General features: G+C 56.8%; 2 protein-coding genes across 6 annotated transcripts in view; one reads left to right on the forward strand and one right to left on the reverse strand.

Annotated features, from left to right (window-relative positions):
- SLC5A10 (solute carrier family 5 member 10) overlaps nucleotides 1–21,853 on the forward strand; it is a 53,661-nt gene that overhangs the window by 17,842 nt on the left and 13,966 nt on the right. For all 3 annotated transcript variants that reach the window (XM_090023278.1, XM_090023280.1, XM_090023279.1), the window contains 2 exons: nucleotides 807–1,012; nucleotides 4,570–4,705. In XM_090023278.1, the coding sequence (XP_089879404.1) occupies nucleotides 807–1,012; nucleotides 4,570–4,705 (342 nt within the window). The remainder of the gene's footprint in view (nucleotides 1–806; nucleotides 1,013–4,569; nucleotides 4,706–21,853) is intronic.
- On the reverse strand, nucleotides 977–21,760 carry SACK1G (scaffolding CK1 anchoring protein G). Of its 3 annotated transcripts, none has more exons than XM_090023275.1 (5): nucleotides 19,988–21,760; nucleotides 13,785–13,952; nucleotides 8,832–8,956; nucleotides 6,457–7,888; nucleotides 977–1,524 (listed from the first exon to the last, which is right to left on the reverse strand). In XM_090023275.1, exons 1-5 carry the CDS (start codon nucleotides 20,480–20,482, stop codon nucleotides 1,123–1,125), a joined length of 2,622 nt encoding a protein of 873 aa, XP_089879401.1. In that variant the 5' UTR covers nucleotides 20,483–21,760; the 3' UTR covers nucleotides 977–1,122. The 3 variants fall into 3 exon arrangements, with proteins under 3 accessions (XP_089879401.1, XP_089879402.1, XP_089879403.1); XM_090023276.1 differs by having other exon boundaries at nucleotides 1,151–1,524; nucleotides 6,533–7,888; XM_090023277.1 differs by having other exon boundaries at nucleotides 1,272–1,501.

The raw sequence follows: 21,853 nt of genomic DNA on the forward strand, positions 1-21,853 counted from the left end.
ACTTGCTCTTGCCTGCCTGTGGCATGCAATAAGCTGTAGGGCTTGCATCCTTTTCACAGGCCTGATGCCACTTCCCATAAAGCCTGAGGATGTGAGGTTTTTTTGGTTTTTTTTTTCCTGTTTTTTTTGCACCGTTCCTGGAAATACCAGGTCAATGCATGGAGTGGATGAAGCAAGCTCCATTTCCACCACCCAGCACCAACAAAAAAAATCTGCTCAATATAGACCTCCTATGGAGAACATATTAGAGACAGTCACCTGCCCTGGGGAGCCCACCTACGTGATCACAGAGCTTCCCCTGTCAGAGTTGTTATTGCGCTTATTTGCAGCTGCCCAGCTATGGTGATGGGGCCTGGGAAAGACGTCCTGCCCCAGAGCCAGCAGCATCTCAGCCTGTCATAGGTCATGCCAGCTCCCTCCATCACCTGCCCCTTACGCTTCCTCAGGGCTGCCCCAATTCCCCGAGGACCTTTGTGCTTTAATACAAGCAATGCTTTTTACAGTACAGAAGCAGGAAAGGGGACATTCCCAGGAGCCCCTGGGACATAGGGTACATCCTGAGAGATAGCAGCAGTCTAATAGGACCGGCTGTGCAAAGCGGTCCTGGAAGACCTTCCCTTTTAACTAAGAATATGGTGCCATCTGACAAGGGGAGGGCATTGTAGTGGTTCTGCCCTCTCAGGAAAGCAGAGTAGGGAGGGAGGACATGTTCTCAAGGGGCCATTTGTGATGGTTTTCATCTGATCTACTCAGTAACCGCATTTTAGTTTGCCCTGATGGGCCTCCCTCCTTTTGTTTCCTTCCAGCGTTTGGTGAGATTGGAGGGTACCAGAACCTAGAAGAAGCTTATTTAAAGGCAGTCCCAGCCAAAATCATCCCCAACACCACATGCCACCTGCCCAGAGCTGATGCAATGCACCTCTTCCGAGATCCGGTCTCTGGGGATCTGCCCTGGACCGGCATGACATTTGGGCTGTCTGTCTTGGCCACATGGTACTGGTGCACTGACCAGGTAAATGGAAACAGATTCCCCTCCCCCATGTAATGCGGCACCCCTCTGCAGGCCGTGCCCCCGGTGCCAGGCTTTGAAATACTTGCACTAGATGGTCCACTCGATGCTACCTACTTGTCCTTGTGGCTCCTAGTCCCTTGGGGCTTCTGCTTGGGGTCAGTGGCAGCCCACGGGCCTCCCCCTGGCCTGTTCTTGAGGTGCTTGGTCTGCGACAGTTTGGATAAGGGGATGCCAAGGGGAGTCCTCACTTCATCCTCCATCCTCTGGCATCCTGGGAGCAAGGGCAGGGTTTTGCCAGTGCCTCTGGGGTGGCTTTGAGAGAGGTGGTTGTTGCTGGAGCTGAAGCGTTTGCTTCGCCAGTACAGCCGGTTGCCTGGGGCCGCAGGGGTCTTTTCAACCTCAGGTCCTTTGCTGGCTTCTGGAGTTTTCTCCTGTCTCGTCGAGGGGATGCTCTCCTTGCCCCGTCCTGTGCGTGCAGGGTTGCTGGATCTGTAGGGGAAGAGGTGTGGTCCCTGTTTGTGAGAGGAGGGTGGGGTGCACAGAGAGACAACAGCATTGGTGTGATCGCAGTCAGCTGTACATACACACTCCCTGAAGTTCCTCTGCATTAGTGGTTCTCAACAGTTTCAGTTTCAAGGCACCCCCTTGTTAGACTTAAGCGCCCCCCTCCCCCCGCCCCCCCCCAGATAATGCCAGCTCTCAGCTTTCACTCCTTTCCTATCAAAAAATAATAGAACAATTCATCCTAGGAAGACCCTGGTAGGTAATAATGTTTCTGGCACTCTGGATTCCTACGTGAAATCTCTGGCTCATGTGTAGGTGATATTTTGTGGTGCTGTTAAAAGGATCTCGTGGCACCCAGGTTGAGAATCACTGCGCTGTATAGTTTACTCGCATGCTACCTGTCCCATTCCTCCAGGATTCCCCAGCTAGATTTTTTCCTCGGTTTGGGGTAGTTAGCAAGAGAACAACTTGAGCCTTTGCCCAGTTTTTCTGGTCACTGTACCTGCGATTGCTTGTTTTCCGGTAAAACAGGCTCTTTCCCCTGGAAGCTCCCAGCATTACCTAGGACCCCATGGGCACCCTGCCGTCCTACCTGCGTACAGCTGCCTGACCACTCACTGTGATCCTCTATGTGGCCATTTCGGGTCAGCGGAGGGTTAAGGCAGGTCCATCCCCTCATGGACGTAACATGTAGGCTTAGAGTGGGCCTGGGCTCGTTAGTACTAGTCCAGTCCTTACACGGCTCTGCCCATCAGATATCTGCCCCCTTTTTGGGGTGACTTCCCCATGTCGGTGTACCCAAGTTAGCTCTGACCCAGCCGGCTCAGGGCTCGTCTGTGACACGGAGCCTCTGCTGCTACCACGCATTTTGTGACGGTGCAACGTGCACCATCAGAGGGGGTTTCTGTCCCGGAAGCTTTCCTACCTCCCGCAGTGGCTCAAGATAAAGTGACAGACTGTCTCTCCTCTGGGCACAGCTGTGTCCAGTTTGGGGCCTCACTGGCACCCCTCACACACGTAGCACAGTGCTGGAGCACAGACCCCAGTGGCTGGGGGGCCGGAGCAGTCCAGGCTACAGCAAAGGCAGCTCAAGCCCACCTGAGACCAGGGTATGTGCTCCTTGCCTGCAGCCTTAGTAGCTACAGCTGTGCGGCTACCATAAAACTGGCTCAAGGATGCCCACATGGGCTGTGGTCATGCCCCTGATGGCACTGTCTTTGTTTCCATTCTGTTAGGCCAATTCCCTGATGCCCCCCTACCCCCTGCCATCATGATCTTGTGGACTCCCGCACACTCAGGCCTGGTCTAGACTGGGAAGGTTGAGTCTGATCTACTGAATTACGCTCCATGGAGTGTAGGCAAGGGTTAGGCCAGTTTAAGTGCCCTACCTGGCATGAATCAACTCAATTGAGTTAAATGGGCCCATGACCAGGCTGCTGGGAACCTCTCCACAGCCACTGCTCTCAAATGGCTCTCAAGGGGCTGTATTCTCCTGACATCCCCCAGTTTTTGTCACTGGCACCTTTGAGAAAACCCTTTCACATCAGAATCCCTCTGCTCCCAGCAGTGGCAGCATTTCATGGCTGCTTCACCTGATGAAGGCAATGCAAGACAGGGCCCTGAGTCCTGGGGGGTCCCGCTTGGATTGCCAAGCACTTGCATGTTAGGACACTTGGAGGTGGATCTGTGCAAAATAAACTATCCCAGGGAGGTGCCCAAGGCAAGGGCAGGAAGGCCGCAAGCAGGTTGGGGCACTAGATGGCACTGACAAATATTTAGATAATGCAGATGTATCTTCCTAGGCAATGAGCCATGCCACCCTCAGCAAACAGGTCCCCCTGCATGAGACTCTGAGCTCATGAATGTGGCATGCTAGCTTACCGCAGGGCAGCTCTTCAGTCGCTGTTCTGCACTTTCCAGGGCCAAGGCCCACCACTGTGGTGCCCAGGGACCTCGCAGCATGTCTGCCCTCACCACAGCCCCAAGTGAGGGACTGCCCAGTGCGCAGGTGGGGAGGCTCAGGGATTTCACATAGGAAGTCTGGCAGAGCAGGAACTGAACCTCTGTTCCTCGCTCAAAGCCTTATCTGCTTGGGTCCCAAGCCCTACCCCGTGCTGGTGAGGTGACTGCCACTGCATGTGCCTGTGCACCCCTGGACTGAAGGGAGGGTGGCAGGGGAGCTGAGCTGGTCTGTATCCCTGGCTTTGCTCAGAGACATAGGCTGAGATGCTTAACTTCCCTGCCTTGGTTTCCCCGTCTCTGCATGGTCCTGTGCATGTGAGGCTGCATGCACAGGGTCTGCCCGGGGTCTTGGGATCAATGCTTTGTGAGTCTCTCTTGTGCTGTCTCCTCCTACATCCATTGCAGCCAGTACCAGCAGATTCTCCCAGTTTTTGGGACTCGCAGCATTTTTGGGCTGTGTGAATAGGGCAGACAGGTCACACCAGGCCAGATTAGGGACAGGTGCGGACTCCTGTCATCCACACACTCACGGCAAGCCCTGCTGTTTGCTCACCATAGGCTGGGCTGTGGTGGTTACACTTGCCCATGGTTTGCTTGGGAAGCTGGGTGCATGTATGAGAGGGATTATCTGATGTGGGTGTCTGCTGGAGCAGATGATTGGATTTGGTGACCCCACAGGTCTGTTCCAGTCCCAGCTTCCTCTGTGCCCCTATTTCACACTCATCAGTTTAGACCAGAGCAGACACTAGCTTCCCGCTTGCTCTGATACAGGGCACAACTCGGAGGGACCACAGGCCCCAGCTTGTCCCACTCTTTCTTCCTCTCAATGGAAGGCATGTTGAGAGCTGAAGTCTCCAGGGACTTTTACCAAGGGAGGTGTGAGGCTTCCCTAGTGGAAAGGAAGGAGGGAGCAATTCCTGTCTGGACAGGCCTGCAGGATATAAGGCCCTGAGCTGCATTTGGGTCAGGCACTGACTGTCCCCAGGTGTTTGGGATGCGAACTCAGGTGCACTTGAGCAGGGACAGAAACCCAGGCCTGGCTGCAGCCATTGTGGGCTGCTCATGTTTCCCTTCCTCTCACACTTCTGCAGGTCATTGTTCAGAGGTCTCTCTCTGCCAAGAACCTGAACCACGCCAAGGCCGGCTCCATCCTGGCCAGCTACTTGAAAATGCTGCCTCTGGTTGTTATCATCATGCCTGGGATGATCAGCCGGGTGCTGTACCCAGGTAAGGCACAGGACTGGCCCCGGCAGGGTTTAACGGTGCCTGTCACTAAGCAAAAGCCACTGGCCTTCAGAGGGGGCTGAAGCAAAATGCAGGAAGGATGGGGACAGTGGGGCGAGTCGGCTCTGAACTTATCGGGCTGCTTTGCACAGATGCCGAACACCCTGGGGGCACTCCTCAAACAATGTGGGATTTTCCTGAGGGTCCTTGACCAAAAACCCCTTCCCACCTCCTCGCCTGTGTTGTTACTCCTGGGCTGCTCTGCTCCACCCCAGAGACGGCTGCAGTGCTCTGGTGCTGTGTGCATAGCTAGTGAAGTGCTTTGAGAACAGGAAGGGGTGTTACTACAGTAAGAGATGGACTGAGGGCTTGCTGTTTACAGCCCAGGTGAGGTCTAGGCTGGACCGATGGGATGGTACAGAGTTACCCACCAATGGCTTCAGCCTGGCAAGAGCTGTTACACACACAAGAAAATACCCTGTGTTTGCATCAGCGGAGGTTTCTTTTGTTTTCCTCTCAATGACAGCCTGCTACACAGGTGCCTTTTGTAGTAGGGCTCATGTAAGCTATTGCTAGAATACAAACATTCCCACCCAGTTTGCACAGTGCTGTATCTGGGCAGCTGGGTCAGTGTATCAAGGGCTTGGCCATGCCCAGCTTTGCTAGATTTCGCTGGCTGCATTGACTCTCTTTGAGTGAAACAGCCTTGGCCTTTTGGTGCAGAATCCTCCTGGGGGGAAGAGAGGACAAGTGATGCTGTGTCTGGGCTGGTGAATCTCATTTTCTGTTGGCACAGATGCCAGCTTCCCAGAGGGCCAGGTCCTTGGCTGGGGGGAATGGAAACGGCTCTGTTAATGGAGCCTCTTTGTTTTCCATCAGCTTTGATTGGGTCGTGACGGTCTGGACCTATTGAGAGCTGGGGCATGGAGGTGCAGCGGAGACCAGATGCCCGAGCTTCCGGAGAATGAAATGGTGGGAGAGTTTGGGAGGGGAGCAGGACCTGCCATGGCTGAGCCGGGAGGCGGGGGGTTGGGGTTGTCCAGGTCATGCTGCACTAAGCTAGAGAAGCCGGGCCTTTGGACCATGCGAGCCCCGAGCCCTCACTGTGGCCCTGCCACTAGGCAGTGTGCATGGAGCTGGCTGAAGGTGCTGGCTGCAGCTGCTGCAGGTTGCCCTAAGGAGGCTGCCGGACCTGCTTCTCTGTGCCAGGCAAGCGCTCTCTCAGTAATTATGCGCCCAGCGCTTTCATCTTTGATGCTAATCACCTTTACAGCCAGGGCACGCCCGCATGCACAGCCCCGCCTGGGCCTCAGTCACTGCCCTGGCACTGCTGCAGCACTGGTGGAGGGGGCCTGATTCTCACTTGGGTGCAAAGTCCTATGTTCAGTGTCCCCACCCAGCTCCCAGCTCCCTTGCACCTTTCCCTTGCTTTCCTGAGAATCAGTCTCACACCAGCTTTTCCCTTTACACCCGACCTCTTGTTCAGCCCCTGCCCTGTCCAAGGGCGCTCCACTTATGAGATGATAGACACCGAACCTCTGAGACATACCCCTCTGGGGAAAAAAGCAGCTAGCCATCCTGGGCAGCCCCTGGGATGATAGAAAGAAGCCGGGAACAACTTCTTCCACCTCCACTCAGCTGGCTCAGTGGTGTTTTGGATGGGGATTGTCTAGCCTCAGGAGCTGCAGTGTTCAACTAGCTCATAGCACAGGGCAAGAAAGCAAAGGAGAGAAGGGTATGACAATTGTCCCTACCTGCACGGCATTGCTAGCATAGGGGCCATGGCCATCCAGTGTTGGATGCGGGCTACTGCCCCTTCTTAACACACACCTAATCTCCTCCACGGCCTTTTTCCACTTCGCAGACATGTCTTCTAAGCTGAGGTTCTTGGCCGATGGTAAGCTGCCCAGGGGGCTGACGAAGGTGCCCCGGCTGATGTGGGGGTCGCTCAGTTTCCGGGGCAGGTGGGTGATGATGCCATTGGGGATGACGTCAGAGTTGGTCCTCCGTAGCGGTCCAAAGCGGTCCCTCACTTCAAAGTACTCTCCGGAGGTGGACGAGGCGAAGGAGCAGCGGCCGCTGAGCCCAGCCGAGCTCTCGGAGCAGCTGCGGTCACTGAATGTCATGTACTCGTCGCCCTCGTCCTCGTCCCCTCCCAGCCCATTCTGGGTGCAGGCAGCAGGCGGGGACTGCGGATGGTGAGTGGCTTTGGCGTGAGCTATTGGGCAATTACCACACGGCTCATGTTCAGCATGTCCCTGCTTTGCCTCCGTGGGCTGGGGCTGCCCCCTGCCCCCTTCCCTATTGCTGCAGAGCGCATCGTGTTTTGTGGTCAAGTCCTTGACAAGGGCAGTCCTTGGCTTTGGGACAGGGGGTCTCGCATCCGTGCCATGGGTCTCAGGCGGCCTCAGATGCTGGCTCACAGCCAGGGTGGCAAAAGGGCCTCCCGCCTTCTTCTCGGTAGCCTTCACATCCAGACGTGTCCCAGGCATGGGGGCTCTCTCCATTGGGACTGGAGCCACCTCCCTTGGGGATGGAGCAGACTCGTGGCCGTGGCTCTTGTTGCCTTCCAGCTCCTTGCTTTTCATCATCTGCCTGTGCTGGGCATTGGCCTGGCCCACATCACACACCTTGATGCGGTTCATCTGGGACAGCTTCACGTTCTTGATCTTGGGGTCAAAGATGTTGATGTAGCCCAGGACTTCACTGCCTGGCTCCGGGTCGGGCTCGACCCAGGTGGGCAGGTAGTCGAACATGTTGGCTTTCTCCAGGTTCAGGAGGCCGGGGTGGATGGGTGGAGCCAGCTCCATCACGTCACTTTGCTGCTCAGCAGCTGTCTGGGCCCCAGGAAGTGCCTTGCTTTTGCTGCCGGCCACCTGGTTTTGGCCGTCAGCTGCCTGTTTCGCGGAGGACAGCTTGGTGATCTGATCTGCACTCTTGGCCTTCACCAAGGCATATTTGGGGTTAATCAGCTTCTTCACCACGGCACTGGCAGGAGTCACCGGTGAAGCAGTAGGTAGTGACACCGGCTCAGGCTCGGGTTCCTCTGCCATGGGGATGGATTTCAGGCTGACCCCCCGGGACAGGAGGTACAGCTCCTGGAACTGCTTGTCGAATGCTTCCACCACTTGGCCAGAGAGCACCGTGATGACGTTCCTGTCTGTCCTTGCTGCCGACCAGGTAAAGCTGGAATGGAAAAAGAAGCTCTCTGAGCGCACAGCGACAAGCAGCTCTGCCAGGCCCTCCACCCGCTGGCTCGCTGTTCCCCCTTGCAGAGCTGCCAGCAGCAGGGGTTCGCCATGTGAGTGAAGTCAGGCAGAAGGCAGGGCAGGGCGGCACCGTAAAGGCTTAGCGAGGTGTGAAAACGCTGCACTAGTTAGTCTCACGGAGCTGGGCAGGAAATGGTTTCTGCACCTGGCAGAAATACTTTGTGGTTTGTTTTTTTAAAACTCTTGTCCTGCCTTAGGAGGAGGAGCTAAAATCATAAACATTTCCCCACCTTGAAAACATAAAAAGGGAAAAGTCCAGGAACTCCCATTAGGTTGTTGGAAAAGTTTCACTCCAACTGGGACACTTCAGATGAACTAAGACAGAGCAACAGCAAGTCATCTGGAAAGCTGTGAGTTTCCAGCCTGCTTCGTTCTGGCAATTCTTGAGTCAAAGCACTTGTTGGAACCAGCCTGTTCCTGTCTGAGAGCTCTCACTCCAACAATCGCTGGCATTTTCTAATGGAAATATCTTTTCTTGAAGGAATCTGAGCTGTTTTACCCTGGACTCTGGAGCTGTCTTCTGGGGGCTGTCCTGGGCTTGCCTTGCATGTGCCCAGCCTAGTCCTGTCTTAAGAGATGTCTAAAATCAAGTCTCGTCTCCCAAAACTGCCGTTCAATTTAGCAGGCTGATGGCAAGTCTGGGTTGAGACCCCCAGTTAGGATCGCTGGGCGGCAGGTACAGATTGAGGGTGTGGGTACATCTCACCTTGGGTGGGCACTGCATAATTCCTGACTATCCATTGCTAGTCATCATTGTTCACACCCCTTCAAAATAAAACCGCTGGGTCCCCTTTCTGGTCAGCTTAGCCCCTTGCAGCCTATGTGAAACTGCAGTGGGGTGAGAACGGTCCCTCTGTTACCTGTAGGATCCACACATGGCTCGGTCCCCGTCCACAAACATGAACTTCTGAGCCAAGGCACCTTTGAACTTGGTGGCCGATCGGGTGAAGAACTCGGTTCCCCCAGTGCTTCGAACGCGGAGATGCTGCAACGCAAAATCAAGCAGTCCATTGGAAAGATGCCTTGGGGTTGGCAGCAAGGGGCTGACAGCTCTGCCTATGTGGACTGGGGTCTAACCTCACTTGTCCTGGTCGGCCCCTTGTTTAGGTTGTCCTGTCGTGCCTCCCTCCCTAGCCTGGATTCGGGCGTCAATCTGGTTTTGCTCCACTGAATTTTCACCCCAGCACCGAAACTTGGCTTGGCCCCTGACCTGAATGTGGAGCTGCAACATTTATCTTCAAAGCAACATTCAGCTGTCTGCTGAGACACGGGCTGACTAACCAAGTCTTGCAACTCCTCCCGGAGGTGGCTCCATGTCATCCCCTAGGGCTTCGGTGTGAGCCCGGATGCTGCCTGATCAACCCCCCTGCCCAGGACCACACAGCGAGTCAGCAGCCAGGCTGGGGCTTGAGTTTGGGAGCAAACTGCCTTTGCGAAGTGTCTAGTGTGTTGTCACGCAGCTTCTCCACGCCTTGCATAGTGCTTCTCAGTCCCTTTGTGCTATGCTGTATAGTCTTGTGGGGTAGTACGCATGCGATAACTGATCACACTGAATTTTGCAAGCCCCGGGGGGTGTCTGCACTATACTAGTCCATTAGCGAGCACCCCCTGGGATGTGTGCGCTGACCCAGAAATGGTGTAGCTGGCAGGGTGCAGCACTGGGTGTACTCCCATGAGCTCTCCCAAGAGTCAGAGCCCGCCCCGGGAGGTCTGGCATGTGATATGTGCTGGGTGTGCAGCCATGTCTCAGTGCCGGTACCCTTTTGCATCATCCTGGGACGGTACAGGGATGGGCCGTGTTCAGGGGCCTTTGGAGTCATTCATGGAAAGGCAGTGAAGTGACTGGTATCTCTAATACCCCCCTGTTTTTGAGGGCACCCCTGCCTTGCGGGTCTGTATCAGATCACTGCTTTAACAGCATTCAGCTGTTGTCTTGGGAAGCCCCCTGTACTTGCTCGGGGCTAGGGGAAGCTGAGTGAAGGTCCCAGGTCCATCTTTCCTGGGTTGCGGGTGCTGCCTAACAGTCCGAGGCGGGGCTGTCAGCACCAGGCACCAAGGGGTTAGAAATAGCTGTCAGCACCAGTTCCTTTTGCAGTTAGAAACAGTAGGCTGTTACCCTGGCAGGGCTGGGCCATGAAACAGAGACACAAGCATACCTATTGAATCATCTGGGCATGCAGGTGATCCCTTCCCTACATAAGACCCCTTCCACCTTTCCCCTACAGCCGAGGACAGTGACACCTTTTTGCACTTGCTGTCAACACCCCTCCCTGCCATTGTCTATGGGTCTCGGTGAAGGCCCTTAGCATAGGGAACACGTTCCCTCTAAAACCAGCTTAGTTGCTTCTGTTTCCCCAGGTCAATATTTAACATGGATTCATGTTGCAGCTCCTAGAAAAAGCCTCTGCTGAGCTCAGAGCCTCCTTGCACTAGGTGCTGGGCACAGTCCCGGTGTCTGCTGGCTCAAATTGCTTGTGGCCTCACCAAAACAGACAAAGGCTCAGAGGCACAGGGAGGTGAAGTGACCTGCCCAAGGCCACCCAGGCAGCTAGTGGCAGAGCCAGGGATGTGCCCAAGTGTCCTGTGTTCCCATCTGGAGTTTTATCCAGACTTTTAGCCTCCCTATAAAAAAATCTCCCAAAGGCCCATAACGCTGGTTAGACCCTGCTCCCTCCGCCCCATTCCCTCCCCTCATTGACTCCAACGGGTCTCTGCTTTTATCCTTCTGGACTGTGACCCCTCAAAGCACTTGAGCCTGTGCTTAACTTTGAGCCTGCTGACTCGGGGCTGTGAATCTGAAGAGGGTGGGTTCAACTGCTGTTTCCACTGGGGCACTCCAGCCCCGGGGGAGACACCGATTTACAAACGCAGTCATTAGTCGCGTGACTCCCAAATGTCTTAATGTCCGATCCTTCCACAGTGACTGCAGGGTTGCAAGGCAAGCAGCATAGTAGCATGGGAGGGGGGCAGCCTGACAAGAACCTGCCGCCCTGTGCATGAAGTGAATTGATTTGCAAAGGTCTTATCCCTCTAATTTGCATGTGCTGAGCTGGGATGAGCTTTGAGCCAGTTGCAGCAAACTGAGCCAGGAATGAGCCTTCAGGACCAGCTCCAGGGAGAGCCCAGGGGGTGACAAGAGGCAAGATGGTTGGATCTCCAGGACTGGTTGTTTAATGCTGCCCTGCGACCACTTCTGCACCCATGCAAACAAGTCAGGCTTGGCTTCACCCCACCCCACCTCACCCCATGTTGGGCCAGGCCCTGCTGGCCTCCCCGCTTTCCCAGTGACTTAATGCAGCTGCTTCTGAACCAAAGCTTTTCTCCAGTGCACAAAGGGCCCCTAAGCCGTTCTCAGGTAACACCCGGAGCCAGGAGCGTGCTTTACTTCCCTTCCTCCCCACTTCTCCACGATCTGTTAAGTCGGATCTGTTTGCTTAATTAGGAGCGGGAAGAAAAGCTGGAGGGGGAGCGCTAGCAAAGCCCAGCGGCGTGGGTCCGAGTCGTGAGTCACTTTACAAACAAGTCGCCAGTTGCTTAACGACTTGCCTGCGTTACCGTCACTGGCACGCTCCTTGCCAAGCGCACCGTGCCGGCTTGTTAGATGCAGAGAAAACAACCAGCACTCCTGTGGCATCTTCCACGGTGTCTTCCAGGGAGAGACTTAAGTTGGAGTTGAACCTCTGGTCCCCTCCACAGCCAGGCATAGTTGTTTGTGCTGACCCAGGCTTGTCCTCTGCCCCCCAAGACTGCTTATGGCCCAGGGGATGCTCACTAGCACCAGCTCTTGCTGGATCTTCCCTGAGCTGAAACAGTCTTGCCCAGCTCAGCCTGGATTGAAGGGTCTTTGATGTGGCTTGGCTAATTTGGTGCTAGCTGTTACGCTGGACAGAGCTGTTTGATCCTGGGGCTGTACCTCCCCGCTCTGGTAACTGCCCCCCTCACTGCCTGGGTACCCGTCTCTGGAGGTGTGGTCACCATGACAGGCTCTGCAGTCTGTCCTGCTGGCTCTTTGTCCATCCTTTGTCCTGCAGCTGCCCCAGGGCTCTCCCCGGCTGCTGGGGTAGCACTGGCCTCTTCTCTTTTGCCTTGCAAATGGCCAGGGTCGGCTATCATTGATCGGCGCTGCCTTGGGAGCAGCAGTACCAGCATCTTAGGGGGCTGGCCAAAGTACGTAAGAACATACACTGTATACTGGGTCAGACCCTGGCCCATGTCGCCCAGGGTCCTGTCTGCGACAGTGGCATAAATGGATGCTATAGAGGGAGAGCATCTCTACAGTGATCTCTCCCCCATTGAGCACCCTCCCTGGAATCCACCGTTATGGGTTTGGAGATGCCAGAAGAGACAGCGCTAGCCTTCCCGCTCAATAGCCATTAATAGATCTGTCATCTGTGCATTGATCCAGTCCCTTGTTGTAGCCGGCCGTGCTCTCTGCCTCCATAACCTCCCCGTCATTCATCGGGCCTGAGAACTCCTGGATGGTTTCCGGAGCAGAGGCTGACACAGGTGGTAGCTACTATAACGGGGCCTGAAAAGCCAGCGGAGGGGCAGACAGAGCCCCACCACCCCACAGCAGCACCCTGTCTCCCTCTACATCTGAATGGTACCGACTTCCAGGCCCCAAATCCTTCGCTCTTGCTGGACCTGGGCACTGTGCTTGCAGCTCACAAGATATGTATGAATTAGTCACAAGCTGCGTGGATCAGGGGTCCAATTGTTTGTGGCTCATGTGGCCTTTATCTTCTCCATCACCTGGAAGTCCTCCAGGCGTGTGTGTAGGGAGCCTGGCTGCTATTTCAAGCCTCAGGGCTTGTCCCTGTAGGGCGAGTGGCTGCAACGGGTCCGCTGTAGCCATGCCCAGTGTGTTCCACCCCTGCGTGGCAGTATGCAAGGTGGAAAGGACGAGGTGTGGGGTTTTCTGGCAGCTGTAAGCTTGGGTGTGACAGGTAGTGTGGGGAAAGAAGATTACTTTCTCAGCCCGGGAAGGTCCAGGCAGGGCTGAACCCAGGTCCAAAGGGGAAGCTGCAGCGTGCAGGGGGAGATGTTCTTCCCTTTGGCTCATGCAGAGAGGGCTCGGATCTGAGGCCTGTGGCTGCCAGGAGCAGCCTGGGCACTGAGACGCTGCGTTTTTAGCCACCTGTTCCCAGATAGCTCTTCCCTGTTCAGAGGAAGGACCAAGACCTGGGCATCAAGGCCTACCGCCCTGTTGCATCACCAGCCAGGGCCAACAACCTGTGCCAACAGATCTGTGTCGTTGTTCTCCTTGCCGAGGACTCAGCGCTGGGTGGAGGTTTGATGCTGGGCTGGCCGGAGTGACAGGCATTGTGGAGCTGTCAGCCTGCCCCGCCTGCCACGCCGTGAATGACGAGGGACCCTCCCTGCCCTGCCTCTGCGCCCCGCCGGAAAGGGCAAGTCTCATGGGCTGTTCTGGGCCGCTGGCTCCTCTCTGGTAGAGCCGGGAACGCAGTGGAGGTCTCCAGCCTCCCCGCTGAGCAACACTGACAAACCTCCCTCCTCCCTGCTCCATCCCAGCTCTGCTGCTGCATGTGGCCTCTGCTCTCCAGGGTGGATTGCAGTCCCCGGGAATGAATTGGCCGCTTACGGTTGCAATCTCTGTGGATCTCGCATCCCGTCCTAGCAGCAGGAGGGGTGCAGTGAGCGCACACGTGCTCTGCCCGGGTATAGATGAAGACAGAAGGGGTCAGCTGGTAGGGAATTGCACCCAGAAAGCCCTGTTCTACTCCTGCCTCTCCATCTCTCGGCTCCAGCTGCCCTGGGGATGTGACCGTCACACGCTCTCCGGCCTCCCTTACCTTGAGGTGCCCAGCGTGCATTTGCGCCCGCTCGCACATCTGAAGGAAGTACTTCACATTGGTCTCATCCACGATGATGTAGATGGCCACCTTGCGCCTGAAGCCCGCCTCCACTAGGTCCTTAAAGATGTCCACGTCGGTGAACATGTCCATGACCACACCGATCACCTGTGGGGCAAGAAGGGAGAGGCGGAGGAGTGAGGTACGCATCGAGTAGAGCCCCAGGGTTATGGACCCCGTTCATCTGCTCTCAGCTGCTTGCCTCCACCCCGAATGGTTAGAGTCCTCACTTCTGATCCTCGCCCTGCCAGTCCTAGCCTGCCGCTGCATGATCTCAGGAGAAACTCCCTCGCTGCTAGAGTGGTGCGGCCGTGGAAGAGGCTGCCTGGGGAGCTGATGACGTCTCCTTCACTGGAGGAGGCCAGGTAAGCAGCAGCTGGGGAGGAGTGAGAAATAACATCTGGGCAGGAGGTTGGACATGAGCCTCAAGGACCCTTCTGACCCTGCGGTGCTGTGATCTGTCATGACCGGAGCTTTGCAATCCTGTCCTTTTGATCACCGTCTTGCTTTGGCTCCCAGCTGAAGGCCTGCCCATGAGATCAGGAATGACTCTCTGGGTGTGGGAGCGTGGGCAGCATCCAGCCTGCTTCGGAGCTGAAGCTAGCCGGCCTTTGCGGGGTATGAAGCTAAGGGCTGGTACTGCAACCACCGTTCCCCAGGGAGGGCCTGTGTTTGCCACTACCCATGGCTCTGACTTCTCTCTGGTCTCGAGACCAGCGCGGCAGCAAACAGCCCGCACCTTGGCACTGCAGCGGCTGCACGCCAGTCCGGGCCAGGCACTTCCGAATGAACACAGCCTCACCCCAGTGTGTCCCCTGGGAGTCGGCGACGGCCCTCTGCTACCCCGAGTCGGTGCGATGTGACTCAAGTGGGTGAATGACCCCAGCACGTGGCACCTCGGCGAGGCCAGGACTGTGCCCTCCTGGCGTCCCCCTGCAGAGACGGCGCAGTCCTTGTGGATGGGGAGCAGGGACAAATGATCCGTCCCATGCAAAGTGGAGCCCATTGCTCCCCAAACCCTCGCCTGTGTGCCCTCCACGCCCCATTGGATTCCTCCCAGCGGGCTGACGCCGAGTTTCACATGGGCCTCCGGAGCCAGCCCCGGCCCTGGGCCAACAAAAATGCCGACATTGGCACATTCTTCCAGGGCAGAAGGAGGCCTCCGCCCCCTTGACCTTCAGGCCAACATGCACCACCCTGCGAGCTGCCCCCGCTCCCACGAGGTTGTCCCTGCCGGCCTTCACACCCCCGCCCCTCCCAGCACCCTCCGGCACGGCTGCCATCCTCTTGCAGTCGGGTGCTTGCATGGCAAGCCGGTCCCTTGGCCCCAAAACCCCGGGTAAGGACAGCGATACCAGGAGCCTTCTCACAACTAGCACTCGAGGGTGAGGAATGACTTCTGTGGAGCCAGCCTGTGTGTGCCTTGACTCCCAGGTCCTGTCTCTACCCCAGGACATCTCGCCTTTCTCAGAGTGGAAGTGCCAGGGAGAAACACCTAGATTCCTTTGGGCAAAGTGCCGTGGGCTTGTGCTGCATAAACACCACCCTCCTGTCTGCAAATGCCCAGCCTCCTATTGCTGCTAGCCCCTGCCATGAGTCCTAGTGCAGGGGGCAACACATCTCTGGGGGATCCATTCCCTTCTTCCACTGGATGGGGCCAACGGCTCAGGGCCCGCGGTGTGACCCATCTCCCCTGCGTTCTGTGCGGTTCTTTCCCATGGCGGGGGCAGAAAAAGAGTACGAAAGGAAGTAGCTACTCCTGTGCGGAGTCCTGTCTCCTCACCCTGGCCTGGATGGTCCCTTTGCGCCGCAGGCCCTGGGGGCTCCCAGAGCCCTGGTGAGGAGACATGGAGCTTGGATGCGAGAGGGCAGCAGGGGCCAGCGTGTAGCCCCATGTGCCGTCTCGTTCTGGGCAGCTGCTGTCTGGCCCATTTAGCCCACGAGCCCCGTGGAGGGCACGGGGTCTGTCTCGTCTGTGCGATGCTGACGCTAAAGCCCTACCGCAGTCCCGATGATACAGGAGGAGGCTGCTGGCAAAGTTGTTTTTTTTAGGGGATGGCCAAAGAAATTATTTTCGCCTCCATGACTACCCGAAGGCCCAGAAGATGCAGGGGCAAGCATGGATCCTGGCACCAGCCCCCTGGGATCAGCCGAGGGAGGGCAAAGCATGTATTGGGCTGGAGGACTTTGCAAAGGCTTGTGTGCTGCATACACAGCCTCTGTGCCCTTTGCTTCTGGGAGTGCCTGTGAGGAAGCACCAGCTTCCCAGATGTGGGAAGGAGGACTTCAGACTTTGTCTGCCCTGTCTTCTCATTTATGCCCATCCAGCACTGCTGATGCTCCAGGGTGGCCCTGAACCCTTGCTGCAGGAAATGCCCGCGTGGGAGATGAGAGAGCGGTTTGCCCCTCGCTGTCATATAGTCCAAGCCGTCCCTTCCCATCCCTGGAGCCTTTGTAAAGAGGGGAAATGGCTCTGTAGCAGCGATGGCCCCAAAACCAGCTCCGACTAGTGCTGCCCCAACAGCCTCCAAGCTCTTCTTCCATCACCCCTGACTCCCAGCCAGCGGGAGAGGTACTTGGACCATGCCGCTGCACTGCATACTTAGTTGGATAAAGTATTGAGAAACACCAGCATGTTTATGTAGGTCTGTAGATCACAGCCCAGTAATGGGGAACGCTAAGGAGACGCTGACGTGTTGCATGCATGTGAGCCAACTCAGAATCCGACCTGGTGGTGTCAGGATGACTCTAATCCACTTTGATTAGCCTATAAATGTCGGGATCCTGTTTGACTGGGGGAATCAACAGACTCATTAACCTATTTTCTGATTCACAAAGCAACAGCATCAGGCCTGCCGCACGGTTGCAGAATGAGCCCAGGCTATTAGCTGGACCCAAACGCACCATTAGGGGAATAATGAGTTGGGAAAGCTGTGGGTGGGACTAATGATAGTCCTGATCCCTATCCCTTCTGCAGTGCCTCTTATCTGAGGATCGCACGTGTTTTGCAAGCGGCAATTAATGGAGCTTCACCACTTTCTTCACCGGTGAGGCTGAGTGTGCTAGCGATCTTCCAAGCTGGAAGCCGACAAAGGGAGAGTTGGAGGGTCCAGGTCAGATTCAGCCCCACTCCTGAACGGGAGCTTTCCCCAGCCGTCTGCTGATGGGCCCGAGGGGCTCTTGGCTATCTCCGAATATCCGGACAACTGGCAGTGCAGTGCCTGGACCCTGCCCACAAACCAATGCTGCCTTATTGTCCTGGGTCTGTGGGACTTCACATGGAGACCCAGTGAAGTGACTCGCCAGGCTTCAGGGACCCTGCGTCCCTTTCCTTGCTTCCACCACTTGGACACGGGGGGGGCAAAGCTCAGGGGTCTCAACCAGATGTGCTTGGGTTTGGATGGAGGTCTGCGGAGGGCGGGAGTGAAGCTGCGATCGCTGCCTAGGCAAGGAGCAAGGCACCTGCTTTGTTTTATCTGCCTGTTGGGCTTCACGTGCCATGGGTTAGCCCTCGTCTGCGTGGCTGGAGAAGTCCAGCTGGAAGGGATCTCCAGAGGTCACATCTGCTCCAACCCCCTGCCCGAGGCAGGACTGTCACTCTCTACAAATCCATTGTGATCACACCAAGTTGTGCAGTTGCAGCTCCGGTGGGGGCTGTGTCCTCACCAGGGGGCTCGCACTGTAGCTTTCCCTGCATAGTTAAAGCACTGTGTAGACCAGTGAGTCTCAACCTTTTTAGACTCAACCTGCATAGATTTGTGGCATCTCTTAAAAAAATGCCAGTTCTTAGTTTTCCTTCTTCTTTTGCCTGCAGGAAAATAATAGTGTGGGTGGTTTTTTGGTTGCAAACTGCTCAGAAAAACCACAACTATGGATTTCTGTTTGAACTTTCTGGGCTTGTCTTGTGAATTATGTTTGCAAACCTGACAGTGCTAATGTTGTGTGGCAGCCTGCAGCACCCTTGAAAGGATCTTCAGGCACCTCAGGGTGCTGTGACACCTTGGTTGAGAATCACTGGTATAGATCCTGCCCTAGGACTGGTACAGGCAGTGTGCCTCATGTCCTTTGAATGAGCTCAGCACCTCCAACTGCTCCCCGGATCAAGAGGGAGCCAAGCAGGCCAGGCTGAAGCTGCACGAGCCGTGATTGTCCTCGGCCAGGGTGTGAATGGCCACCTGACTGCACGGCTCCTGAATAGCCAGAGGCAGGGCATGGCCTTCCCTGGCGTGAAGCAACATGTTGGAGATGGCCTGGGTGGGCGCCACGGGCAATTCCCCATGACGGAAGTACAACGTCTCTCAGCGTTTTTCCATTTCCTCATCAGACGGCCCACGTGATGAGAGACAGAGAGGGAGCGAGAGGAAGGGAAAATGTTCTCTAATGCTAGAAAGCAGCAGCACTAGGCATCAGACCTCCCTTGCTGGGCGGAGGCTGCAGCTAGAAGCCAGACCCCCATACCGAGCTGTGTCCCAGCTTTCCTGAGCAGCAGAGGCCGCGGGTGACTGTGTTAAACAGTGCGATGCCTAGAAAAATCCTGCCAGTCCCAAGACTGCACAGCCTCAGGAGCCCCCCCTTATTTCTGCCCACGTCCAGCCCATGTTCTCAGCGCTCGTGGCCAGCCCTTGTGTGGGAGACCACAACTATCCCCTGTGTATAGAGGGGATAACCAAGAGGCTAAGTGACTTGGCCAAGGTTGCATAGGGGACTGTGGCAGAGCAGGGATTTGACTGCTCCAAGCAGGCATTACCTCCAGCTCTGCCAGTCCCAAAGGCAGTGAAATGCGGTGGAGTTGCTCAGCGCTTCCCTACCTTTCCTCACCTCTCCCCCGTGCATATTGGGACTCCACAGTGCTGGGAGGGGGTCCTGGGCAAACTGATGCGATCCTCACCTATGTGACTTCATCCTTGGGGCAGCTGGGGCCCTCTCGCCTGTGCCTGGGTTGCCCCAACAGATATGGGGACAGTGGGAGGATGGCAGCCTGGGCAAGGATTGGGTCCACCAGTGCCATCATCACCCACCAGGCCTCCTCCACTGGTGCGGGCAGGGGTGAGCCAGCCCCTACCACTGCTATCAGCGCTGTGGGTGTAAGGCGGTTGCCCCAGGCCTGGGCTGGAAGCCCTTTGAGTGTGAAGCATAAGCCTAAACCGCTCTCCTGGACTTAACACCCCCGTCCTGCAGCAGGGTCTGGCTCCAGGCGGGACCCCAGATTGCAGTGAAACCACAAGAAAGCAGTGGACCACATGGTCCAGACCCCCTTAACAAGGGCAGCGGTGCCCTGCTGCAGTCTCCGCTGGACTCCGTACGCGTCCAACATCCCTAGAGGACCTTGCTCCTCCCATCCTACTCGCCCTCTTGGCAAAGAAGCAGCAAGGCGTCGAGAAGTCTGTTCCTACCCTCATCCCTAATCACCGTCTGGTCACAGCTCCTCCGTTTGCCCCACGCTGCCCGCACTGGTGTGTGGTGGCCATACCTCGGTCAGACCCTTACTGAGGGCTAAACCGCTGAGAAGCTGCTTGTTCTCCTTTGTGCAAAGGCCACAGAGGCCTTTCTTTGGGGTGCTCGTTATTGAATGCCTGCAGAAGTCCGTGCTCTGGTACTGAGCTGGGGCAGAAGTTGGCATTTCCCCCTGGACAGTGCTCATCAGTAATTGGTTTTAACCTACTTGAATCTGAGGAACAGCACGGAGACCTCGGGCCCAGCTCAGCCCTGCCCCAGGCTAGTGCTGCATTTGCGGCCTGCACCCATCTCCACCAGCTCTGCCTTGGCCCCTTACGCTATTCCAGTGCCCCCCGCCCCTCTGGAGATCCTCACTATGGGACTGGAGCTAGGAAGCAACTCAGATCATTTTTATTCCCTGTCCCATCTCCCGTGGCCATGTGGTCCCCAAGGCCCTGGGTCCAGCTCCCATGGGAGACGCAGGAAAGGATCCCGCTGCTCCCCGTGGGACTTGGATCGGGCCCCCAGCTCCCTGCATGGAAGCAGCAGAAGCTGATGGGTGAATATTGGTGTAACGCCTGCCAAGGAGACGGCAGAGTGGGCCAAGCCCTGGAGCCAGGGCGCAGTCCCCCAGAAGGGAGACAAAGCAGGGCCAGGGCCTCTGCCCTGCTCCGACTAGCCAAGTTCGCGGTCAGCGAGCGTCTCACCTTCTGTGCCTGGAAGATCATCTTCCGCACCACCTCCTTGATGTGCGCCTGCCCGTCGATGGGTGGCTGCATGTACACGGTGGCTCTAGTGACACCCCGGTAGGCAAAGCTCTCCGGCCAGCCTAAGTCCAGCTGTGGGATGGAGCGGTCGGACCTCTGCGGCCAGTACTCCAAGGACGGCGCCATGTCCTGCTCGTCCCGCTGGCTGTTGGGGTCGCCTTCGCTGTCCCCCAGGGTGCTGCCGCGCCGTGAGATGTACTCGGAGCCCGGGTCATAGATTTCCAAGGTCTCCGTGATCCGCTTCAGCTCCAGTTCGGAGAGGAAGTCCCTGATGTTCTCCTTCTTGAGGACCTCATAGAAAGCCTCTGGCCCCCGGGAGACCAGCGCTTCCAGGGCCAGCCTCTGCTCCTCGCTGTAGAAGAACTCGGGCTTGGACTCGCTGGACCTCCAGTTGACGTGGCTGTCATCCAGACACTGCACCTGGGAGAAAGCCATGGTTGTCAGCCCTCAGTGCCGGACCCGCCGGGACCCCAGGAGAGAGCTCGCCAGGTGCCGAACCTGGCACCCCGCAGTAAATGAGGAGGTAACGAATTCCTGGCCCTCACTTCCTCTTCTCTCCCCTCCCCGAGCTAAGCACAGGGCTCCGGGTGCCCCCTGCGCCCTCCTCCGGGAACACGCTCCCCGCGCGCTGTCTCCAGTCTTTTGCCGGTTGGGTTGTTTCCAGACGCTGAGTCTGCTTCTCGTTTGCTCATCAGATCTCCCTGGGCGTAGAGCAAAGCTGGCTCTGCTCCGGGCTCCCGAGTCTTCGATCCTAGGAGCCCAGCGAGAGGCTTCAAAGAAACCCCCTGGATCTTCTGCTGCTGGATTCACGGCCCGCTCTGTCTGCCCCGTCACACGCGTGTGAATAAGGAATAAAACACAAAGCAACTGAGGAATCTGGCAGGCACCAGGGTCTTCTCCATCTGCTTCTCCGCTCTTTTAGTCGCCTCTGCGCCGGTCGTGGGGTCAGTGGCGCAGTTGCCCCGCAGCCAGCTGCTGCCCGCCAGCCGGTCTCTCCTGGATCGCCCTGGCTGGCAGCCGGACCCTTCCTCTTTCCAGGAGGCAGGAGCAGGGCAGGTAACTAACTACCAGAAGTGTAAAGAGGAAAAGAGAGAGTGATTCATAGCTCCACCTCGCTCCACCTGCAATCACATGTTGGCTCCCAACCCGGTCTGGCCGTGCCCCAGCTGTTAACCCCTTCGGCTACGCAGCCCACACCCCTCTGTCGAAGCAGCGCAGGAAGCTGATTCACCGAGGTTGCATACGACAGACGCCCACCGCCTCCCGTTCCCCGCCGACCTTGCCTTTCACAAAGCAGAGGCCCATGTCTGGGCCTTATCGCTCTCCCTTCGCTTTGCAGGTCTTGGGGAGGTTTGGACCGTTCCCAGGCCAGCATGGGCGCGTGGGTGTCTGAGCAACACCTCCGATCCAGCTGCTTGCAGATGTTCCATCCGAACCAGGTGGAAAGAGATTTTCAGCTCCATGACGGTGTGTGGGGGGCTATTTCAGGCTCCCCCCCGGCCCACCGTGTTGTTGGTATTTGTCCTAACCCTTTTCCGGTTTCTTTTTTTTGGCAGTGAGTCAAAAATGTGTCGCCAAACCCCCTTGTCCAAGCAGCTGCAATTGTTTCCCCTCGCTGAGCTAGCTGTAGCCGTCCTGGACACTGCGAGGGGCTGCCTGCCCACTGACCTCTTGGGTTAACTTCTGGAGCTGGGGCTGTCCCAGTTTCTCCCCCTCTTCTGCGGGCCGGCTTCTTGGAGGGTCACGCGCTTGTGTGGCAAGAACTCTCCGTAGCAGAGCAAGTTATATCAACAGTTGGGAGGAGGA

This window comes from Crocodylus siamensis, chromosome 12, assembly GCF_052110815.1.
Source record: "Crocodylus siamensis isolate JL-2025a chromosome 12, ASM5211081v1, whole genome shotgun sequence".
Classification (NCBI taxonomy): domain Eukaryota; kingdom Metazoa; phylum Chordata; order Crocodylia; family Crocodylidae; genus Crocodylus; species Crocodylus siamensis.